Source organism: Astatotilapia calliptera, chromosome 20, assembly GCF_900246225.1.
Source record: "Astatotilapia calliptera chromosome 20, fAstCal1.2, whole genome shotgun sequence".
In the NCBI taxonomy this organism is placed as follows: domain Eukaryota; kingdom Metazoa; phylum Chordata; class Actinopteri; order Cichliformes; family Cichlidae; genus Astatotilapia; species Astatotilapia calliptera.
In genome coordinates, this window is record NC_039321.1 from 13,793,444 (window position 1) to 13,817,378 (window position 23,935).

General features: G+C 45.0%; 1 protein-coding gene across 2 annotated transcripts in view; it reads left to right on the forward strand.

Moving 5' to 3' along the window:
• Positions 1 to 23,935, forward strand: part of LOC113013133 (voltage-gated potassium channel subunit beta-2-like) — a 250,829-nt gene that overhangs the window by 119,136 nt on the left and 107,758 nt on the right. The window contains exon 9 of one of the 2 annotated variants that reach the window (XM_026153785.1): positions 23,163 to 23,279. The exons of the other annotated variant lie outside the window; for it this stretch is intronic. Within the exon in view, the coding sequence (XP_026009570.1) occupies positions 23,163 to 23,279 (117 nt within the window). The remainder of the gene's footprint in view (positions 1 to 23,162; positions 23,280 to 23,935) is intronic. 2 annotated transcript variants of the gene reach the window in all.

Sequence of the window (23,935 nt, forward strand, 5' to 3'; positions counted from 1 at the left end):
GAGTCACTTTTACGACAGGTTTATTATTTTTTAAGAGATTGAGAGAAGGAGAGAGAGAGAGAATCGATCAAATTTTTCTACAACACGTTATACCACTCCGGGTCTGGAAGGGTGATATAGCATGGACCAGTCGGATTACTACGTCAGATGGAAGCATGACCAGAAGCGTGGCAGGGACTTTCCCAGTAACCGGAAGCTTACCGGGACTTTCCCTTTGACCTTCATCCTGCTCCATTATCAACCATTAAATGTTTCCTAAATATTGCTGTAATGTAACAACAAAGTTAGTTTGTTAAGATCAGACATTCCTTACACATTCCCGCAGACTTGAGTTGTCACCAAATTAGCTTCTGTGGGACAAATAAGCTTCAGGGACTGACTTGTTTTTTAGAACTGAACTTTAGAGACCTTTGACACTTGGATGTTAGCTTTATTTTTACCCAAAGAGAAATTTGACCCTCCGAAACTAATATCAGATAAAAACAAAACAAACAAACAAAAAAAACCCCACAATGCTGTTTAGTTGTGGCAAACAGTAACCACTTACCTCAACTTTGACATTTTTTTTTCTCAGCCATTTATTCTGAAAAGAAATAAACATGTTACAAGGACAGATATGGACAGTTTCGAGACAATGCACATTGCAGAGTACATGAATGAGAAGTAGGAATTACTCCTCTCTATACTTACACTCCTTCCTAACAAATGCCAAGTCATCATCTCCATATTGTGTGTATGTGTGTGTGTGTATTTTTCCCACTTTTCGAGTTTCATTGGAGTGTACTCAAGTGCACAAGATGGAAAACAGTGTATTAGTTTTTTAAGCCATTCACCGAGTCCCCGGTCTAGCTACGTCAAGATGCCATTCATTTAAGAGACTAATTTTTTTAATTTAAATTGTGCTAAATCACTTTGTTCAACACAGCCCGGAGTAACATTAAAAATAAAACATATTAGAACTCATTTTTGTTGGACACAAGAACAACTCGAGCATCTTTTTTGGGAGCCGAACTAGGGCTTACAAGTTTGCCGTTCAAGGGTCCAGACACTCCCACAGCGCAGACTTTGCTATCCGCACAGAGCATTTCTGGTGTGGCTTATGCTGGGCTTACACTGTGCGATTTTTGAGCCGATTTTTGAGTCGTGCGACCGTTTTGGCGATCGGCCCGATTTTGGCCTTCATCGTGCGTCGTGCATCGTGTAGTATACGTGGGGTAACGAGACGCGATTAACACCTCACGACCAGCTCCCGATCATCAATCGCTTGGTCGGGAGGATTTCAAACCTGTTTGAAATCCTCGCGACCGTCGTGAGGGTGTCACCGCAGTTTGTCACACTGCGCACGCGCAAACACAAATGTCAGCGAAAAAGACGGCGCAGCACGGCAGTGCAGCGTGTGATCTGGACACAAGCGATGGAGGTACAACTTGTAGAACTTTGGAAAGCTCATCCGAGCCTTTTCGATGTGGCCTCACAAAATTATCACGACCACAACAACCGTGAAAATAGTTGGATCTACATTGCTGCTCAATCACAGCTGCCTGATCAATGTTTTTCATTAGCAATTTAGCAAAGTTGATGGTGGTGGTGTGCGTGTCTGTGTGAGTGAAAGACAGAGAGAGAGAGCGAGCGACAGAATTTCTGTTATAACCTTCATTTTATGGACGCACAGTGTGAGCACTCAGGTCGCATCAGAGCATCGGGTCGTATAGTGTGAGACCCTGCATCGTGACCTATGAACTTCTAACCCCTGCGAGTCAATCGTACAGTTTGAGCAGGAGCTGAATCGCGCGACTGAAAAAGTCGCACAGTGTAAGCCCAGCATTAGGCCAAAGAGACATTACAGCGTGTTTCTCTGCTCCCGGTAAGCATGTCTGTTATAGCCTGCGCTTTAAAATGCCTCTTTGATTATTCAAACAGTGTTTTAAAATGTGACTCATTTGTTATCCAAAATATTTTATCTATGTTACTGATTTAAAATATACATATACATATCTCTCTCTCTCTCTCTCTCTCTCTCTCTCTATATATATATATATATATATATATATATATTAGGGGTGCAACGATATTCGTATTGATATTGAACCGTTCAATACAGTGCTGGTGCGCATATCTATCGAACAATACAAATTTTTAAATTTATTTTATTAACTTTTCTTCTGACGATGCTGTCTGTGTTGAGAGCTCAGTGGATCTGCGTTCGACTACTCCACCTAGGTTGCACTGTCGAGCGCAGATCCACTGAGCACAGCGGAAGCTAGCAAGACAGAAGCTGAGCTCGTTGCAACATGGCAAATTTACCCTCCCCCACCCTCATTCAGATCTGGCCTTTGGAACTATTTTGGTCTTCATGTGAAGTATGACCCTGAAGGTAAGCACGTCATGTCGGATGTGCCACCCAATGCTCAATTACATGGGTGGGAACCAGTGGCGGTCCTAGCCTGTTTGGCGCCCTGGGCGAACACTCCCTCTAGCGCCCCCCCCCCCCCCCCCCCACACACACACACACACACACACACACACACAAAAAGCATATTAAGGATTGTACATTAACATAAAACTCTTGTATACACACACACACACACACTAACACACACACGAAGAGAGAGAGATTATGCATAGTATGCAAACGGCTATCAAACAGCCATCATACTTCGTCATACAATGAGAACAGGAAGAATCAACAATTGACAATGACTAATTGATAGCAACTGTAATCCACATAATTTCCTTAGGGATTAATAAAGTATTCTGATTCTGATTGTTTCAGGATGACCTGCCATCATCCAATGACACATCTGCTTCACTTTGTCTAGGGTGCATTTCTGAGATTTTACACAACCCAATGAATACATAATGGGCTTGGATTTACAACATTATAAATGAAATGTGCTCTATTTGGAAGCAGCAGGGCCCCTCCCCTTTCGATGGCTTGTGTGTGAGACTTTAAATCATCAAACTGTAAATTTTAAATTGTTATCGATCCCTTTACCCCGAGTCCTAAAGTGTATATTTATTTTCTTACTCTTCTTATTGTTTGTTTACTTGCACTGCTGTAACTGGAGCCTCGTCGTCTCGTCTCTCTATATACTGGACTGTATGTAGCGGAGATGACAATAAAGTTTACTTTGACTTTAGCAGCGAGCAGGCGCACTGAGGGCTCTCGCGCTCACTTTTCGTGTACAGAATTTTGAAAAAACATCGGTGCAAATTATAAGTCTGTATTATAATGTCTGGTGTTTTCGTGTTTGTTGGTTTGTTTTTATTTTGTTTTACTTTGTGAGTTGGTTATTAGATGCTGCTCCAGCCGGTCAGAAAATCCCCCGCCGCCCCGCCCTCTCTTCTCTGCGCCGCAAGCAGCAGGCGCACCTCGCAAACGGAGGGCGCCCTCCAGCAAATGGGCGATAGAAAACCGATCGGTGCATATGCCATTCCCAATATGCGCTGTCATGACGTCGGGGCAGTTGGCCGTCCAGCCCCATGCACGGGGCGATCCACGGTAGCTCGTTAACGGAGATTTGCCGTGTTGTGGCGTTAACGTCATTTCAGATTAACGCTGACAGCACTAGTGGGAACAAAATGAATATGACTGCACATTTACACCGACATCATCCTAGTGCAAAGACAAGTGGAAGCAGACAAAAACAACAAGCACGCATGCTACAAACTTTATCCGAGTCATTTAGACAGCCGTTAGCACATGATTCTTCTTATGGGGACCTGATATGTTTAATATGCTGCTGAGAGGATAGCCCAGAAGAAGCGTATAGTATAGCTTTTATTTTGGAAAGAGATATTTCTCTGTAATAAACTCTCTTTTCCAAACATGAGTGATTTCTCGATCAGATATATTTATTATTTTATCCCTTTGTTGTTTCAGCAACATTAAATTTTAAAACTGTACGTTTGAGTTAAAATATATATTTATAATTTTAATAAATGACAAATTAAAAAAGCATGAACATTTTCTTGTATTGAAAAAATATCGAACCGTGACACCAAAGTATCGAACCGAATCGTGAATTTTGTGTATCGTTGCACCCCTAATATATATATATATATATATATATATAACAACACACCCAGAACACCCCTGCGGGCGGTTTTATCCTTCAAGCTCGGGTCCTCTACCAGAGGCCTGGGAGCTTGAGGGTCCTGCGCAGTATCTTAGCTGTTCCCAGGACTGTGCTCTTCTGGACAGAGATCTCCGATGTTGTTCCCGGGATCTGCTGGAGCCACTCGCCTAGCTTGGGAGTCACCGCACCTAGTGCTCCGATTACCTTTGCAGGTGGCATCCAGATACATATATATATATATATATATATATATATATATATATATATATATATATATATATATATATATATATATAGCACTATATGTCACGTTTTTAGCTCAAACAGACTCTTGAGCATATTCATATAGCAAAATCCACAATTGGCATAACCAGTCTGCACCCTAACGCACATCTTTGAACTGTATGTTAATCAGTACATGAAGTGTACCTCTGAAAAGCGTCTTTATCCATCATTTGTCAATCTACTGATTTGTTTTTTAATGTGACACCTGCAGTTTTCACAAACTGCGGATGATGAAATCCTCTTTATTTTAGAAAATGTCTTTAAACTATCGCTGTTCCTACTTACTGAGTTCCCTAGCTACTGCTTTACTATGTTAATAAACTATTTGAACAAGACAGGTATCGTAGATTTAAAGACACATCTTAATTGAAGCAAACACAAAAAATCTGGAATGAAATTTATGTGACTGTTCATTTAAAATCCAACAGAGAGTGAAAATCCAAGAGCTGCTGCAATCCTCTGCATTAATGATCTCTCTGTTTCTCTCTTGCTGTGTGTGTGTGTGTGTGTGTGTGTGTGTGTGTGTGTGTGTGTGTGTGTGTGTGCGCGCGCTCATAGAGGGGAGGTCACGACAGGAGCTTCCTGAGTTGACTCGTATGAACCATAAAGTCAGTTTGGACTGAGGACTTCCCGAGCAGTTGTAAACATAGAAGTACATCAAGTCTTGACAAAATTTTTTTTTATCTACTTCATGCACATTGCATGCACAACAATCCAAATCTCTGCATCACAATGAGTGCATTAAAATCATATTGCTTTATGGGGGCAATATCACAAATCTTTATTAATTACCGTAGTTTAATACTAGGGAACAAAAAAAGGAGGAAAGAAGTGTCACTTCAGCAATGCTACTGGGAGACAGAGGTCTTAACATGTCCTTATAACAAAAGACTTAAAACACAAAAAAACTCTAATATCAGTTACAGCTGGTAAGATTTATTTTAAAAACCAGACTTTCACAGTCTGCATCTTTTACAGGGTTTTTTCTGCTTTCATTCACTCCTAGTGTGATTAAAAAACAACAACCCACAGACACCCACAGACACAGAACCCACTAACTAAATAACTATTAGCTGCTTCCCCCCCCCCCCAAACAGTCAGCCAGTTGAATGAGAGAAATGCAATCCACTCAGGTCATCGTGAACGTTGAAGGAGATGTGCTCCATAGTCAAACTTAAACTTATATTTCTTTCACTTATATCCTATGTTCTATTTAAATCCGGCTTCCTTTTATGGTTTCATGGAAAATTAGTTAAACCATTGCTCAACTTATATCTGGATGACGGCAGATAATTCTGATGAAACTGACCTAACTAATTGTAAGCACTTTGCAGCTGAGTCGTGGGCTAGTGGACCATGAGGTGTCCAGCATGAGTACGCGTGCGGCCGGACATTCCATTTGGGACATCTGACAGACTTAGTAGTGTAACTCAGGGTGTGAGCAGCAACTCCTGTATAGTAGACATAAAAAAAGTAATGTGTAGTGGTTAGTGTTTCTTTTTTTTAAAACCGAGATTCCAGGGCTTGTATTCCTCATGCTTATATGGTTTTCTTTTATCCAAAAACAGGTTACTTTAGCAATCGTGTAACTGTGTTCTTGACCTTTTTTACTGGTCTGAGGAGTTGGTTCCTAATGCTGTCTGGTCCAGATATTTAGGATGGGACAAATGCCGAGTCTCTATATGGAATCAACAGGATATTTTCCATGTTATTTCTTAAATTCGTATAAAAGGGATTGGATGATGTCCGATAAAAGTAATGAACAATAAACGTAAATCTCTTTTTTAACCTTGCAGACTTCATTTACCCACTGCAGTGAAAGCGATAAAAAAAGATAATGGCTTTAAAGAGATTAAGAGATCCGGGCCATCAACACGTACGCCCTGCCCGTGATCAGGTACCCTGCTGGAGTAATAGGCTGGCAAAAGGAGGAGATAGAAGCCACTGACATAAAGACAAGAAAGCTTCTTAACATGCATGGAGGGTTTCACCCCAAGTCCAGCACCCAGAGGCTGTACGCTAAGCGGAAGGAAGGGGCTGGACTACCAGTGGCTGGACAAAGCTGGACTGAAAAACAGCACAGAGGCACTAATCATGGCAGCACAAGAACAAGCTCTGAGTACAAGATCCATAGAGGCTGGGGTCTATCACACCAGGCAAGACCCCAGGTGCAGGCTGTGTAAAGATGCCCCAGAGACAATCCAGCACATACAGTGGGGCAAAAAAGTATTTAGTCAGCCACCGATTGTGCAAGTTCCCCCACTTAAAATGATGACAGAGGTCAGTAATTTGCACCAGAGGTACACTTCAACTGTGAGAGACAGAATGTGAAAAAAAAATCCATGAATTCACATGGTAGGATTTGTAAAGAATTTATTCGTAAATTAGGGTGGAAAATAAGCATTTGGTCACCTCAAACAAGGAAAATCTCTGGCTCTCACAGACCTGTAACGTCCTCTGTAAGAAGCTTTTCTGTCCCCCACTCGTTACCTGTATGAATGGCACCTGTTTGAACTCATCATCTGTATAAAAGACACCTGTCCACAGCCTCAAACAGTCGGACTCCAAACTCTGCCATGGCCAAGACCAAAGAGCTTTCGAAGGACACCAGGAAAAGTATTGTAGACCTGCACCAGACTGGGAAGAGTGAATCTACAATAGGCAAGCAGCTTGGTGTGAAAAAATCAACTGTGGGAGCAATCATCGGAAAATGGAAGACATACAAGACCACTGATAATCTCCCTCGATCTGGGGCTCCACGCAAGATCTCATCCCGTGGGGTCAAAATGATCATGAGAACGGTGAGCAAAGATCCCAGAACCACACGGGGGGACCTGGTGAATGACCTGCAGAGAGCTGGGACCAAAGTAACAAAGGTCACCATCAGTAACACACTACAACGGCAGGGAATCAAATCCCGCAGTGCCAGACGTGTTCCGCTGCTGAAGCCAGTGCATGTCCAGGCCCATCTGAAGTTTGCCAGAGAGCACATGGATGATACAGCAGAGGATTGGGAGAATGTCATGTGGTCAGATGAAACCAAAGTAGAACTTTTTGGTATAAACTCAACTCGTCGTGTTTGGAGGAAGAAGAATACTGAGTTGCATCCCAAGAACACCATACCTACTGTGAAGCATGGGGGTGGAAACATCATGCTATGGGGCTGTTTTTCTGCCAAGGGGACAGGACGACTGATCCGTGTTAAGGACAGAATGAATGGGGCCATGTATCGTGAGATTTTGAGCCAAAACCTCCTTCCATCAGTGAGAACTTTGAAGATGAAACGAGGCTGGGTCTTCCAACATGACAATGATCCAAAACACACCGCCCGGGCAACAAAGGAGTGGCTCCGTAAGAAGCATTTGAAAGTCCTGGAGTGGCCTAGCCAGTCTCCAGACCTCAACCCCATAGAAAATCTGTGGCGGGAGTTGAAAGTCCGTGTTGCTCGGCGACAGCCCCAAAACATCACTGCTCTCGAGAAGATCTGCATGGAGGAATGGGCCAAAATACCAGCTACTGTGTGTGCAAACCTGGTAAAGACCTATAGTAAACGTTTGACCTCTGTCATTGCCAACAAAGGTTATGTTACAAAGTATTGAGTTGTATTTTTGTTATTGACCAAATACTTATTTTCCACCCTGATTTACGAATAAATTCTTTACAAATCCTACCATGTGGATTCATGGATTTTTTTTTCACATTCTGTCTCTCACAGTTGAAGTGTACCTCTGGTGCAAATTACTGACCTCTGTCATCATTTTAAGTGGGGGAACTTGCACAATCGGTGGCTGACTAAATACTGTAACAGCAGGGTGCAAGATGCTAGCAGGAAAGGCATACATAGAACACCATAACCAAGTGGCTGGCATAGTGTACAGGAACATCTGTGCCGAGTATAACCTGGAAGTCCCGAGGTCAAAATGGGAGATGCCCCCAAGGGTGGTGGAGAATGACCGAGCTAAGATCTTGTGGGGCTTCCAGATACAGACAGACAAAATGGTGGTGGCTAACCAACCGGACATAGTGGTGGTAGACAAAAAGAAGAAGACGGCCGTAGTGATCGATGTAGCGGTTCCAAATGACAGCAATATCAGGAAGAAGGAACACGAGAAGCTGGAGAAATACCAAGGGCTCAGAGAAGAGCTCGAGAGGATGTGGAGGGTGAAGGTAACGGTGGTCCCCGTGGTAATCGGAGCACTAGGTGCGGTGACTCCCAAGCTAGGCGAGTGGCTCCAACAGATCCCGGGAACAACAGCAGAGATCTCTGTCCAGAAGAGCGCAGTCCTGGGAACAGCTAAGATACTGCGCAGGACCCTGAAGCTCCTAGGCCTCTGGTAGAGGACCCGAGCTTGAAGGATAAACCGCCCGCATAATGCGTGCTGGGTGTATATATACACCCAGCATGGGGCTGGACGGCCAACTGCCCCGACGTCATGACAGCGCATATTGGGAATGGCATATGCACCGATCGGTTTTCTATTGCCCATTTGCTGGAGGGCGCCCTCCGTTTGCGAGGTGCGCCACACACACACACACACACACACACACACACACACACACACACACACACACACACACACACACACACACACACACACACACACACACACACACAGCAAGAGAGAAACAGAGAGATCATTAATGCAGAGGATTGCAGCAGCTCTTGGATTTTCACTCTCTGTTGGATTTTAAATGAACAGTCACATAAATTTCATTCCAGATTTTTTGTGTTTGCTTCAATTAAGATGTGTCTTTAAATCTACGATACCTGTCTTGTTCAAATAGTTTATTAACATAGTAAAGAAGTAGCTAGGGAACTCAGTAAGTAGGAACAGCGATAGTTTAAAGACATTTTCTAAAATAAAGAGGATTTCATCATCCGCAGTTTGTGAAAACTGCAGGTGTCACATTAAAAAACAAATCAGTAGATTGACAAATGATGGATAAAGACGCTTTTCAGAGGTACACTTCATGTACTGATTAACATACAGTTCAAAGATGTGCGTTAGGGTGCAGACTGGTTATGCCAATTGTGGATTTTGCTATATGAATATGCTCAAGAGTCTGTTTGAGCTAAAAACGTGACATATAGTGCTATATATATATATATATATATATATATATATATGTATCTGGATGCCACCTGCAAAGGTAATCGGAGCACTAGGTGCGGTGACTCCCAAGCTAGGCGAGTGGCTCCAGCAGATCCCGGGAACAACATCGGAGATCTCTGTCCAGAAGAGCACAGTCCTGGGAACAGCTAAGATACTGCGCAGGACCCTCAAGCTCCCAGGCCTCTGGTAGAGGACCCGAGCTTGAAGGATAAAACCGCCCGCAGGGGCGTTCTGGGTGTGTTGTTATATATATATATATATTAGGGGTGCAACGATACACAAAATTCACGATTCGGTTCGATACTTTGGTGTCACGGTTCGATATTTTTTCAATACAAGAAAATGTTCATGCTTTTTTAATTTGTCATTTATTAAAATTATAAATATATATTTTAACTCAAACGTACAGTTTTAAAATTTAATGTTGCTGAAACAACAAAGGGATAAAATAATAAATATATCTGATCGAGAAATCACTCATGTTTGGAAAAGAGAGTTTATTACAGAGAAATATCTCTTTCCAAAATAAAAGCTATACTATACGCTTCTTCTGGGCTATCCTCTCAGCAGCATATTAAACATATCAGGTCCCCATAAGAAGAATCATGTGCTAACGGCTGTCTAAATGACTCGGATAAAGTTTGTAGCATGCGTGCTTGTTGTTTTTGTCTGCTTCCACTTGTCTTTGCACTAGGATGATGTCGGTGTAAATGTGCAGTCATATTCATTTTGTTCCCACTAGTGCTGTCAGCGTTAATCTGAAATGACGTTAACGCCACAACACGGCAAATCTCCGTTAACGAGCTACCGTGGATCGCCCCGTGCATGGGGCTGGACGGCCAACTGCCCCGACGTCATGACAGCGCATATTGGGAATGGCATATGCACCGATCGGTTTTCTATCGCCCATTTGCTGGAGGGCGCCCTCCGTTTGCGAGGTGCGCCTGCTGCTTGCGGCGCAGAGAAGAGAGGGCGGGGCGGCGGGGGATTTTCTGACCGGCTGGAGCAGCATCTAATAACCAACTCACAAAGTAAAACAAAATAAAAACAAACCAACAAACACGAAAACACCAGACATTATAATACAGACTTATAATTTGCACCGATGTTTTTTCAAAATTCTGTACACGAAAAGTGAGCGCGAGAGCCCTCAGTGCGCCTGCTCGCTGCTAAAGTCAAAGTAAACTTTATTGTCATCTCCGCTACATACAGTCCAGTATATAGAGAGACGAGACGACGAGGCTCCAGTTACAGCAGTGCAAGTAAACAAACAATAAGAAGAGTAAGAAAATAAATATACACTTTAGGACTCGGGGTAAAGGGATCGATAACAATTTAAAATTTACAGTTTGATGATTTAAAGTCTCACACACAAGCCATCGAAAGGGGAGGGGCCCTGCTGCTTCCAAATAGAGCACATTTCATTTATAATGTTGTAAATCCAAGCCCATTATGTATTCATTGGGTTGTGTAAAATCTCAGAAATGCACCCTAGACAAAGTGAAGCAGATGTGTCATTGGATGATGGCAGGTCATCCTGAAACAATCAGAATCAGAATACTTTATTAATCCCTAAGGAAATTATGTGGATTACAGTTGCTATCAATTAGTCATTGTCAATTGTTGATTCTTCCTGTTCTCATTGTATGACGAAGTATGATGGCTGTTTGATAGCCGTTTGCATACTATGCATAATCTCTCTCTCTTCGTGTGTGTGTTAGTGTGTGTGTGTGTGTATACAAGAGTTTTATGTTAATGTACAATCCTTAATATGCTTTTTGTGTGTGTGTGTGTGTGTGTGTGTGTGTGTGGGGGGGGGGGGGGGGGCGCTAGAGGGAGTGTTCGCCCAGGGCGCCAAACAGGCTAGGACCGCCACTGGTTCCCACCCATGTAATTGAGCATTGGGTGGCACATCCGACATGACGTGCTTACCTTCAGGGTCATACTTCACATGAAGACCAAAATAGTTCCAAAGGCCAGATCTGAATGAGGGTGGGGGAGGGTAAATTTGCCATGTTGCAACGAGCTCAGCTTCTGTCTTGCTAGCTTCCGCTGTGCTCAGTGGATCTGCGCTCGACAGTGCAACCTAGGTGGAGTAGTCGAACGCAGATCCACTGAGCTCTCAACACAGACAGCATCGTCAGAAGAAAAGTTAATAAAATAAATTTAAAAATTTGTATTGTTCGATAGATATGCGCACCAGCACTGTATTGAACGGTTCAATATCAATACGAATATCGTTGCACCCCTAATATATATATATATATATATATATATATATATATATATATATATATATATATGGAGAGAGAGAGAGAGAGAGAGAGAGAGATATGTATATGTATATTTTAAATCAGTAACATAGATAAAATATTTTGGATAACAAATGAGTCACATTTTAAAACACTGTTTGAATAATCAAAGAGGCATTTTAAAGCGCAGGCTATAACAGACATGCTTACCGGGAGCAGAGAAACACGCTGTAATGTCTCTTTGGCCTAATGCTGGGCTTACACTGTGCGATCTTTTCAGTCGCGCGATTCAGCTCCTGCTCAAACTGTACGATTGACTCGCAGGGGTTAGAAGTTCATAGGTCACGATGCAGGGTCTCACTACGACCCGATGCTCTGATGCGACCTGAGTGCTCACACTGTGCGTCCATAAAATGAAGGTTATAACAGAAATTCTGTCGCTCGCTCTCTCTCTCTGTCTTTCACTCACACAGACACGCACACCACCACCATCAACTTTGCTAAATTGCTAATGAAAAACATTGATCAGGCAGCTGTGATTGAGCAGCAATGTAGATCCAACTATTTTCACGGTTGTTGTGGTCGTGATAATTTTGTGAGGCCACATCGAAAAGGCTCGGATGAGCTTTCCAAAGTTCTACAAGTTGTACCTCCATCGCTTGTGTCCAGATCACACGCTGCACTGCCGTGCTGCGCCGTCTTTTTCGCTGACATTTGTGTTTGCGCGTGCGCAGTGTGACAAACTGCGGTGACACCCTCACGACGGTCGCGAGGATTTCAAGCAGGTTTGAAATCCTCCCGACCAAGCGATTGATGATCGGGAGCTGGTCGTGAGGTGTTAATCGCGTCTCGTTACCCCACGTATACTACACGATGCACGACGCACGATGAAGGCCAAAATCGGGCCGATCGCCAAAACGGTCGCACGACTCAAAAATCGGCTCAAAAATCGCACAGTGTAAGCCCAGCATAAGCCACACCAGAAATGCTCTGTGCGGATAGCAAAGTCTGCGCTGTGGGAGTGTCTGGACCCTTGAACGGCAAACTTGTAAGCCCTAGTTCGGCTCCCAAAAAAGATGCTCGAGTTGTTCTTGTGTCCAACAAAAATGAGTTCTAATATGTTTTATTTTTAATGTTACTCCGGGCTGTGTTGAACAAAGTGATTTAGCACAATTTAAATTAAAAAAATTAGTCTCTTAAATGAATGGCATCTTGACGTAGCTAGACCGGGGACTCGGTGAATGGCTTAAAAAACTAATACACTGTTTTCCATCTTGTGCACTTGAGTACACTCCAATGAAACTCGAAAAGTGGGAAAAATACACACACACACATACACACAATATGGAGATGATGACTTGGCATTTGTTAGGAAGGAGTGTAAGTATAGAGAGGAGTAATTCCTACTTCTCATTCATGTACTCTGCAATGTGCATTGTCTCGAAACTGTCCATATCTGTCCTTGTAACATGTGTATTTCTTTTCAGAATAAATGGCTGAGAAAAAAAAAAATGTCAAAGTTGAGGTAAGTGGTTACTGTTTGCCATAACTAAACAGCATTGTGGGATTTTTTTTGTTTGTTTGTTTTATTTTTATCTGATATTAGTTTCGGAGGGTCAAATTTCTCTTTGGGACCAAGTGTCAAACGTCTGTAAAGGTCAGCTCTAATAAACAAGTCAGTCCCTGAAGCTTATTTGTCCCACAGAAGCTAATTTGGTGACAACTCAAGTCTGCGGGAATGTGTAAGGAATGTCTGATCTTAACAAACTAACTTTGTTGTTACATTACAGCAATATTTAGGAAACATTTAATGGTTGATAATGGAGCAGGATGAAGGTCAAAGGGAAAGTCCCGGTAAGCTTCCGGTTACTGGGAAAGTCCCTGCCACGCTTCTGGTCATGCTTCCATCTGACGTAGTCATCCGACTGGTCCATGCTATATCACCCTTCCAGACCCGGAGTGGTATAACGTGTTGTAGAAAAATTTGATCGATTCTCTCTCTCTCTCCTTCTCTCAATCTCTTAAAAAATAATAAACCTGTCGTAAAAGTGACTCTTAAAAAAAGAAAACTCTTTACCACAGAGGGGTAAAATAGCTTCAATAAAATTATTTGGGATGCTAAATAGGATCGAGTTCTGAATATGGGCGCGGTGCTTTTTTTAACTAAGGGTTATTTTTACACATACAAGGAGATGAGTGGGAGGTCTCTATGAAATTCTTTGCACGGTACTCTGTAGGTTACAAGCAATAGAAAGTCCTTCTTTTTTCATTACAAGCACTGGTGTAGCTTGCCTCCACCAGTGTGTGGATGTGAGAGTGAATGAATTTGAGGCGCTATATAAATTTAATCCATTATTAGTCAGATAATCTGAAAGGTATTTATTTTATTGCATCTGTAATAAGGTTAATATAAGAAAGTAAAATACATCTAAAGCTGCTATTGTAAAAAGAAATAGCCCTCAGTCTTTACCAAGAAAGTGGTTATATTTGTAGGTGAAAATGGTTATCAAGATCTTTGCCATAATATTGATGCTAATAATAGAGACTGAATCATTTAAACAATGTACTAAACAGAATTCAAACTATGAGTTCAACTCTTGTCTGTGAAAAACTAACTGCTGCGACCATTCTGTCTCTCTATGCAGCATGCGCTCTGATCTCCACTGACTCATCAGAAATCTGCTGTGGGTAACCCTGACTTCTCATGCCCCTGGAATGACCCCCCTCCCTCTCTGATCAGAATTGTCCCTGAACTTTTCCTCAACCATCCCTCCACCGACCCCCTCCCTCTCTGGAAAAAACATAAATGTTTTTTTCTTGTTGGATTGAATTCGTCACATCAAATTAGTCACTTGCGCAGTACTTCCCCGACCGGATGCAGTTCATCACGCATACGGATCAAATTAGTCACACATCTGGATTCGATTAGTCACTTCCGGAGTACTTCCGATAAGGTCAAAAGGTCAAGGCTAGGGTCATCAATCAAATTTTGACACAAGGTGTACTGTTACTTTTTTCACGTGCTGTATATGGCTTTGGTTCCTCATTTGAAGGAATTGAAGTGCATCCCCAAGAATGACAAATAGATTGTGGATAAATGTTTACAGAGTTTTTTGTTAGCATGAATGTTCAAGATGTTCAATAAACATGCTAAGTGCGTATATTTTCCCTTTTTTCTCGAGTCTGTTTGTTCATGCAAAATGAAATGTGATTAATATAGAATAAAACTGAATGATATTTAATTGTGAATAATCAAAATTAATCCACAGTAACCCTGTGATGAATAAAATTAAACATTTTAATTGTTTGATAGCACTAATATACATGGTGGGCCATTTATATGGATACACCGTAATAACATGGGAATGGTTGGTGATATTAAAGTCCTGTTTGTGGCACATTAGTATATGTGAGGGGGCAGACTCTTCAAGATGGGTGGTGACCATGTTGGCCATTTAGAAGTCGGCCATCTTGGACACAACTTTTGTTTTTTCAATAGGAAGAGGGCCATGTGACACATCAAACTTATTGGTAATGTCTCAAGAAAAACAATAGTGTGCTTGGTTTCAACATAACTTTATTCTTTCATGAGTTATTTACAAGTTTCTGACTACTTATAAAATGTGTTCAATGTGCTGCCCATTGTGTTGGATTGTCAATGCAACCCTCTTCTCCCACTCTTCACACACCGATAGCAACACCGCAGGAGAAATGCCAGCACAGGCATCCAGTATCCGTAGTTTCAGGTGCTGTTATGACAAATGCAGATGGACCCAGGGAGCAGAACGCACGGAGGCAGAGTTGCGGTGAAGAAAGTTTATTTACAGTGAAGGGGAGGCTTTACAAGGACAGAGAATGTACAACAGCATATGAATGGGGACGCGGAGCCAGGACGTGCAGGAGACGAAAACACACACAGGAAGTGCACTCGATCTAAAAGGAGAGGGACGTGAGAATTAGGAGGGTCTTGCCCGATAACCAAGAAAAGCTTAAAGGAGATTTTACAGAGAGTTGGAGAGCTTACTTGGTACTGGTTGTTGCCAAAACCTGATGGAAACAAACCAGACAAGGTGAAATCCTGGGGAGGAAACAAAACTCCTTACAGTCACCAGAAATAAACCAAAGGCTCCAGCAGGCAGGGGCAGAATTACAGACTCTCCAAAAAACGTCAATACTCCGACACTAGTTGTCAGCTGGTGATCAGCTGATCACGGGGTCGGGTTTAAAAGAGAGACACCACCCACCTGTTCGCCACTCAGACATCATTCTCTTCATGTCAGGAGCTCCGAAACTCTGCCGACGTCAGTCTCCGCCTGATTCAGCAACCGTGAGTGTTTTTCCCTTCGATCCTCTTTTTCATCCCGGCTCCGCTCGCTGTCTGTCTGTAACGACAGTTCCGAAGCCACGTTTCGTGCACTGATCGTTACTAGAATAACTGCGTGTCTGTTCCAACCCACCGCTAACCTAGCCGCGTTTGGGTCTAGCCAGCACGCCACACGGGCACGCCGACCTACTGTGTGCAACTCGCCCCGTTGTGACAGGATGTCTGAGCCGACTATAGACCCAGCGGAATTCGAACGGCTGAAAGCCGAAGTGCTATATCTTCGCGGTGTGGTAGATCGGATGTGCACAAAAATGGAGTCCCTCACCGAAACTGTCCTCCAACTTTCCACTTCCGTCACCTCGCTGCAACGTCAGCCAGCGCCGGTGAGCGCGGAGCCCCGGATCGGACTGCCAGACAAGTGGAACGGAGTTGATGGCCGGCCTGATGGTTTGCTTGCCACTTTAGACATGCTGTTCGAGTGTCAGCCCACTAAATACACCACTGCCCGTGCAAAGGTACTGCTAACCTCTCTCTTGTCTGGCCAGGCTCAGGAATGGGCCGCGGCTCTCTACTACAACAAATCGGCAGCTTGCAATGACTATTCCCTGTTTGTGGAGGAATTAACTTCCACTTCGCTCCCCCGAGCAGCGAAGTGGAAGTGGAGTCACAGCTGCTTCATCTACGCCAAGGCAGTCGACCCGTCTGCCACTTTGCCTCTCAATTCCGTACCCTGGCCGCTAAGCTACAATGGGGAGATGCTTCTCTGCGCTCTATTTTTCTGGAGGGACTGGCTGATTACATCCGAGATGAGATGACCGGCCGTGAGCCCCCAAAAACCTTGGATGAGGCCGTGGACTTCGCCCTGAAGATCGACCAATGAGTCGCCACACCCCTCGGGCCTTCAAACCCTTCCAGCCTCAGAGGACCACGTCTTTGCGGCCACCTCCCCCCTCTGATGGAGCCACTGCTAGCCCAAGCAGTACATCCAGCGAGGAGCCCATGCAGCTGGGTGGACTCCCCAAAGAGGAGAAAGAGAGACGCTGGCGTGAGGGTCTCTGCGCCTACTGTGGATCAGCTCGACACCGTCGTCCCCAGTGCCCGCTACATCCGGGAAACGACGACGCCAGGTAGACTGCGGGGGAGTCCCACCTGGCCCTTCCCACTCCTCTGACCCCTCTCGTTTCCTGTTACCAGTAATATTTCACCTGACACACCAACAGTTCTCATCTGAAGCCCTCCTGGACACCGGAGCCGCTGAGAACTTCATCGATCAAAAACTAGCCATTCGACTTCGCATTCCGTTGACTTCCGTCGATCGATTTCTCCCGGTGACCTCAATAGATGGGCGACCACTCCAACCCTACCCGATCCAGTTCCAGACCCAGCCAATCCGCATGTCTATCGGGGATCATCAGGAGGAGATCCGGTTTCTAGTAGTCTCGGCCACTTCCTCTCCTCTCATCCTCGGATACCCCTGGTTCCGTCAACATGACCCCCACGTCTCCTGGTCTTCCTGCCAGATCCTGGACTGGGGTCCCCGGTGTCCACGCCGCTGCCTTCTCTTCCGGACTGAAAAGGACTCTAAGTCAGAAGAGGCGTCACCCCCGGAGCCCATTGATCTGGATAAGATCCCTCCGGCTTACCATGACCTATCTGAGGTCTTCAGTAAGAGGCGAGCCTCTACTCTCCCTCCACATCGTTCCTACGACATGGCCATCGAGCTCCTCCCGGGAGCGGTCCCTCCTCGTGGTCGTCTGTTCTCGCTGTCACCCGCAGAGGATAAAGCCATGGAGGAGTACGTTGCTGAGGCTCTCCAACAGGGCTTCATTCGCCCTTCTACCTCCCCTGCAGCTGCGGGATTCTTCTCTGTCAAAAAGAAAGATGGCGGGCTCCGCCCCTGTATAGACTACCGGGGCTTGAATAAAATCACTGTCAAGAACCGCCATCCTCTCCCTCTGCTATCCACCGCACTCGATTCCCTCTCCCAGGCCTGCATCTTCACCAAACTAGACCTAGACCAAACTAGACCTACGCAGCGCCTACAATTTGGTGCGGATTAGGGAAGGGGACGAATGGAAGACAGCCTTCATCACCCCTAACGGGCACTGGGAGTATCTGGTGATGCCCTTCGGCCTCTGCAACAGCCCTGCTGTCTTCCAACATCTGATCAACGATGTCTTGCGGGATATGCTAGGCCGGTGGGTGTTTGCTTATCTAGATGACATCTTGATCTACTCCCGCACCGAAGTGGACCATATTCGCCATGTGCGGGCCGTGCTGAGCAGGCTGCTCGAGTACCAGCTGTTCTGCAAACTGGAGAAGTGTGCTTTCCATCAGCGGTCCACCACCTTCCTGGGCTTCACCATCTCCTCCAATGGCCTGACCATGGACCCGCAAAAGGTCCAAGCCATGACCCAGTGGCCTCAGCCCTCCAGCCTTAAGCAGCTACAGAGCTTCCTGGGCTTTGCCAATTTCTATCGGTGCTTTATCCGCAATTTCAGCACCATTGTCGCCCCACTGACATCCCTCACCAAACCAGCTAACCTGCCCAAGCCCTTCTGCCTCTCCCCAGGTGCAAAACAGGCATTCCGAGACCTTATCCGCTGGTTCACTACGGCTCCCGTCCTGCTCCACCCTGATCCTGCCAGAGATTTTGTGGTGGAGGTGGATGCCTCCAATGTTGGCGCGGGCTGGGAGGCTCTATGTACCATCCCGGTGCCATCAGGAGGCCTTGCTCTGGGCTCACTCCTCCCCGCTCTCTGGTCACCCGGGGTCCGACAGGACCCTCCAGCTCCTCCGTCGTGCCTTCTGGTGGCCCTTCATGACTCGGGACGTCCGTGACTTCGTTTCCGCCTGCGACACCTGTGCTCGGGCCAAGTCCTCCACTCAGCCGCCCGCTGGCGACCTTCACCTTCTCCCTGTGCCGAGACGTCCCTGGTCCCATGTCGGCCTTGACTTTGTTACCGGCCTCCCATCCGTGGACGGTCTTGACACCATCCTCACCTTTGTGGAACGGTTTTCTAAGGCGGTGCACTTGGTCGCTCTGGCCGGCCTCCCTTCCGCCAAACGGACGGCCGAGCTCCTCCTGGACCATGTCGTCCGGCTTCACTTATTCCCCAAGGACATAGTCTCCGATCGGGGGCCCCAGTTCACCGCCAGGTTCTGGAAAGCCTTTTGCCGCCTGATTGGAGCATCTCCCAGCCTCTCGTCCGGTTATCACCCTCAGACCAATGGGCAGGTTGAACGGACCAATCAACAGTTGGGGCGCTTCTTAAGGTGCTTCGTCTCCGCCCAACCGTCGCTTTGGCCTCGTTACCTGGTGTGGGCTGAGCTGTCTCATAACCTTCACGTCTCTTCAGCCACCAGTCTCTCGCCCTTTGAGGTCTATCATGGTTTTCATCCTCTTATCTTCAGCCATCAGGAGGCGGGGGTTGACGTACCTGCTGCTGAACGGATGATCCGCCACTGCCGTCAGGCCTGGATCAAGGCGCGGGCTGCCATTTCCCGGGCCAACGCTCTGTACACCCGGCAGCATCGTCGCCACCACCGCCCGGGTCATCCCTTCCGGCCGGGGGATCGCTTCTGGCTCTCCACAAGGCACCTGCGGCTGCGCACCGAGTCCAAGAAGCTCACTCCCAGGTTCGTCGGCCCGTACGAAGTCGCTGCCTGGCTCAACCCCGTGACTTACCGTCTCCGGCTTCCGCCCGCCATGAAGGTCCATCCGGTTTTCCACGTCTCGCAGCTTAAACAGCATGTCACTTCCTCGCTGGTGCCCCCCTCCCGGGCCCCGCCCCCGCCCAGGTTCGTCGATGGGGGTCCTGTCTACGCTGTCCGGCGGATCTTGGACTCCCGTCCCCGGGGTCAATGGGGTCCAGTATTTGGTGGACTGGGCTGGCTATGGTCCTGATGAGCGCTCCTGGGTGCTGTCCCGCTTCATCTTGGATCCTTCCCTGATCTCGGATTTCCGTCGCCGCTGTCCTGGCCCGTCGGGTGCCGGTCCTCGGAGGGGGGGGGGTTCCTGTCAGCCGGTGATCAGCTGATCACGGGGTCGGGTTTAAAAGAGAGACACCACCCACCTGTTCGCCGCTCAGACATCATTCTCTTCATGTCAGGAGCTCCGAAACTCTGCTGACGTCAGTCTCCGCCTGATTCAGCAACCGTGAGTGTTTTTCCCTTCAATCCTCTTTTTCATCCCGGCTCCGCTCGCTGTCTGTCTGTAACGACAGTTCCGAAGCCACGCTTCGTGCACTGATCGTTACTAGAATAACTGCGTGTCTGTTCCAACCCACTGCTAGCCTAACCGCGTTTGGGTCTAGCCAGCACGCCACACGGGCATGCCGACCTACTGTGTGCAACTCGCCCCGTTGTGACACTAGTCTTCTGTCAGGTAGCTCCTAAAGAACATTTCTGAAGAATGCATCTGATGAGTAACAGGTGTGCCAGGTTCAGTGACTCACTGCCCCGCCTACCTATACAAAGAGGGAGGCACCAAAAAACACACACAGACAAAAACACCACACAACCAGCTCCTAACAGGTGCTGCACATCTCATATCTTCACACCATAGACAATTGCCTTCAGATGACCCCAAAGATAAATGTCTAAGGGGGTCAGATCGGGAGACCTTGGAGGCCATTCAATTGGCCCACGACGACCAATCCACTTTCCAGGAAACTGTTCATCTAGGAATGCTCGGACCTGGCACCCATAATGTTGTGGTGCACCATCTTACTGGAAAAACTCAGGGAACGTGCCAGCAGGGCCGGCCCGTGGCATAGGCCGTATAGGCAAATGCTAAGGGCGCCGTCCATCAGGGGGCGCCACGCCAGTGCCACAAATGTTGAAAAAAAAAAATTGGTACTATTATTTCTAATTACAAAAAATAATCCCACGTTGATTAAAATGCAAAGTAAAGCTTATTTAATAGAAATATTATTTGTTACAACATTACGCCCCCCCCTCCCCGCATGGTGCGCCCCCTCCCTTCCCGTATCATGGTTCCTTTTGGACGTCACCACATCAAAAAATCAACACAAGATGTCAAAACGGCCAAACTGTCAGGTGCCCAGGGAAGAAAAAAGAGAAAAGAAGAGGAGGAGAAACGAGAAAAAGACAGAGGTAGGTAGTGTTAGCCTACATGAAATTATTTGTCTGAATGTGATAGTAACCTAAATTTTTAGCATTAAGCTAATGTTACATGATTCGCTAATTGCTAATCAATAAATAGCTAGTTAACTGTTTTAACGTCAGTTAATATTGTGGAGGGGGCTAAATTGTTATGGAAAATAATAATGTAACGTTAGGTAATTACAGCACTCCCACCTTTCCCACCATTCCTCATTTGTATTAATCTTTTAAGCAGGTGTTTTTTGTTTACATTTTTATTGCCTTCTGGTTAGCTAACGTTTACCCTGCAGGTAATAGTCACTTTTCCACCCCTGTATATATTATAGTTGTAAGCCTAGTTGTTAAAGTGCACATCATTAATGTTAATTAAGCAATATCACATGAGAGGGAATGCTGTTTTTTAATATGAGCACTGCTGTGATTCGGTCAAAGATAATCATAACATAACATTCTCATATGATATTATACTGTTACTTTGCATTCTGCTATTCAGCATTTCACTGTAATGATGACAATAAATTGAATCTAATCTAATTTGCATATCAGTTAACATCATACATATATCTCTTTGGTTTTTCATTTTATTCCTGGAATCCTATTTTATTCCTATGTTTTTATTATTAGACTTTAATACTCAGTGGTGTCACATACTCCTCTCTTCAGATGCACTGTTGAAGTTTCTAAATCCCACCCCTGGGCCATCTACCACATCTACCGCTGCTGCCTCCACTTCAGCAGCACAACCCACCAGTGATGCAGCAGCATCAAGCGGTGTTATTGTATTTCATATATTCATTTTTTATTTTTTGTATTCATTTATTTATTCATTTTTTTTTTTTATCTTGTTAATTATTCTGAATGTGAATTTGCTTTCTTTAAGTAAAAAAAAAAAGGTCAAAGACAAAGCTATTCGGTTTCTTGTGAGTACATACACTACACTGCCGATGTAGGGGGGCACCACCTAAAATCTTGCCTAGGGCGCCAGATTGGTTAGGGCCGGGCCTGCGTGCCAGCTTCAGTGCATAAAGAGGGAAACACATCATCATGTAGCAATTTCAATGGCCTTGACGTTTCCATTGATGAAGAATGGACCCACTATCATTGTACCCCATATACCACACCAAACCATCACTTTTGTTGTTCCAACAGTCTTGGAGGGATCCATCCAATGTGGGTTAGTGTCAGACCAATAGCGGTGGTTTTGTTTGTTAACTTCACCATTCACATAAACGTTTGCCTCATCACTCAACAAAATATTCTGTGTGAACTGAGGGTCCTGTTCCAATTTTTGTTTTGCCCATTCTGCAAATTCTGTGCGCCGATCTGGGTCATCCTCGTTGAGATGCTGCAGTAGCTGGAGTTTGTAAGTGTGCCATTTGTGAGTAGCTAATATCCGCCGAAGGGATGTTCGACTATTGCCACTCTCCAGTGACATGCGGCGAGTGCTACACTGTGGGCTCTCGCTAGGACAGCCACTGATGTTTCTTCATTAGTGACAGTTTTCTTGCGTCCATATTTTGGCAAATCCAACACTGAACCAGTTTCACGGAACTTAGCAAGCAGTTTGCTAACTGTAGCATGGAAGATGGGTGGTCTCGTAGGGTGTCTTGCATCAGTGTTGGGTGTAATGCGTTACTAAGTAACGCGTTACTGTAATTAAATTACTTTTTCACTGAAAAAGTAGAGTAACTAATTACTGTTCATTTTTAGGTATTTTAATTACAGTTTACTTACAATGTACTTGTGTTACATTGTAACATAATTAAACTTGCTGAATATCATTATTTAATTTCAATGATTTATCTTCTAAACGTAGAAGTAAACTCTGCCGCTTTAACATCGTTGTAGTGCAGGTGCACGTCATTTCGCGCCAGTTTGCTGCATAGTTGTGTTCTAAAGCGGAAGATGTCGGACTCGGCTGAAGCGTGTGGCTGTTTTATGAAACTGACATATTCCTGTCTCTTCACTTTTCTGAAATGAGAGCATAGACGAACACTTCTGAGTGATCCTTGTTCATCATCCATGGATAACACCGCGGCAACTCCAGCTAAGCAGGCAAAACTTGATTTTACTTCAGCAGCACAGAAAGCGTCTGAAGGTGAGCTTGAAAAAGTTTGCAGGCTACATTGTGGAAGACATGCTACTGCTGCATACTGTAGAGTCTCCATCTTTAAAAAAATGTATAACTTACCCAACACTGCTTGCATTGAAATCTGCTGCAATGACCCAGTTACTGCGTTCACCAGATATCAACACAATTTCCATCCGCTCCTCACATTTTATCCTCTTCGACATGTCAATGGCTGTGAACAAAGAGAAACTTGTAAATATCTCATGGAAGAATAAAGTTATGTTGAAACCAAGCACACCATTGTTTTTCTGGTGACATTACCAATAAGTTTGATGTGTCACATGGCCCTCTTCCTATTGAAAAAAACAAAAGTTATGTCCAAGATGGCCGACTTCTAAATGGCCACCATGGTCACCACCCATCTTAAGAAGTCTTCCCCCTCACATATACTAATGTGCCACAAACAGGACTTTAATATCACCAACCATTCCCATGTTATTATGGTGTTTCCATATAAATGGCCTACCCTGTATATTATATATGAGTGTATACTTACCTATTAGTACAGTATATAGGTTTTGTATTTCACAGGAGAGAACCTGTGTTAAAAGCCTGAAGAAAACTATTCAAATTCTCTTTGAATTTAAGCATACATTCATTGTGTTTATTCTGCATTTACTTCA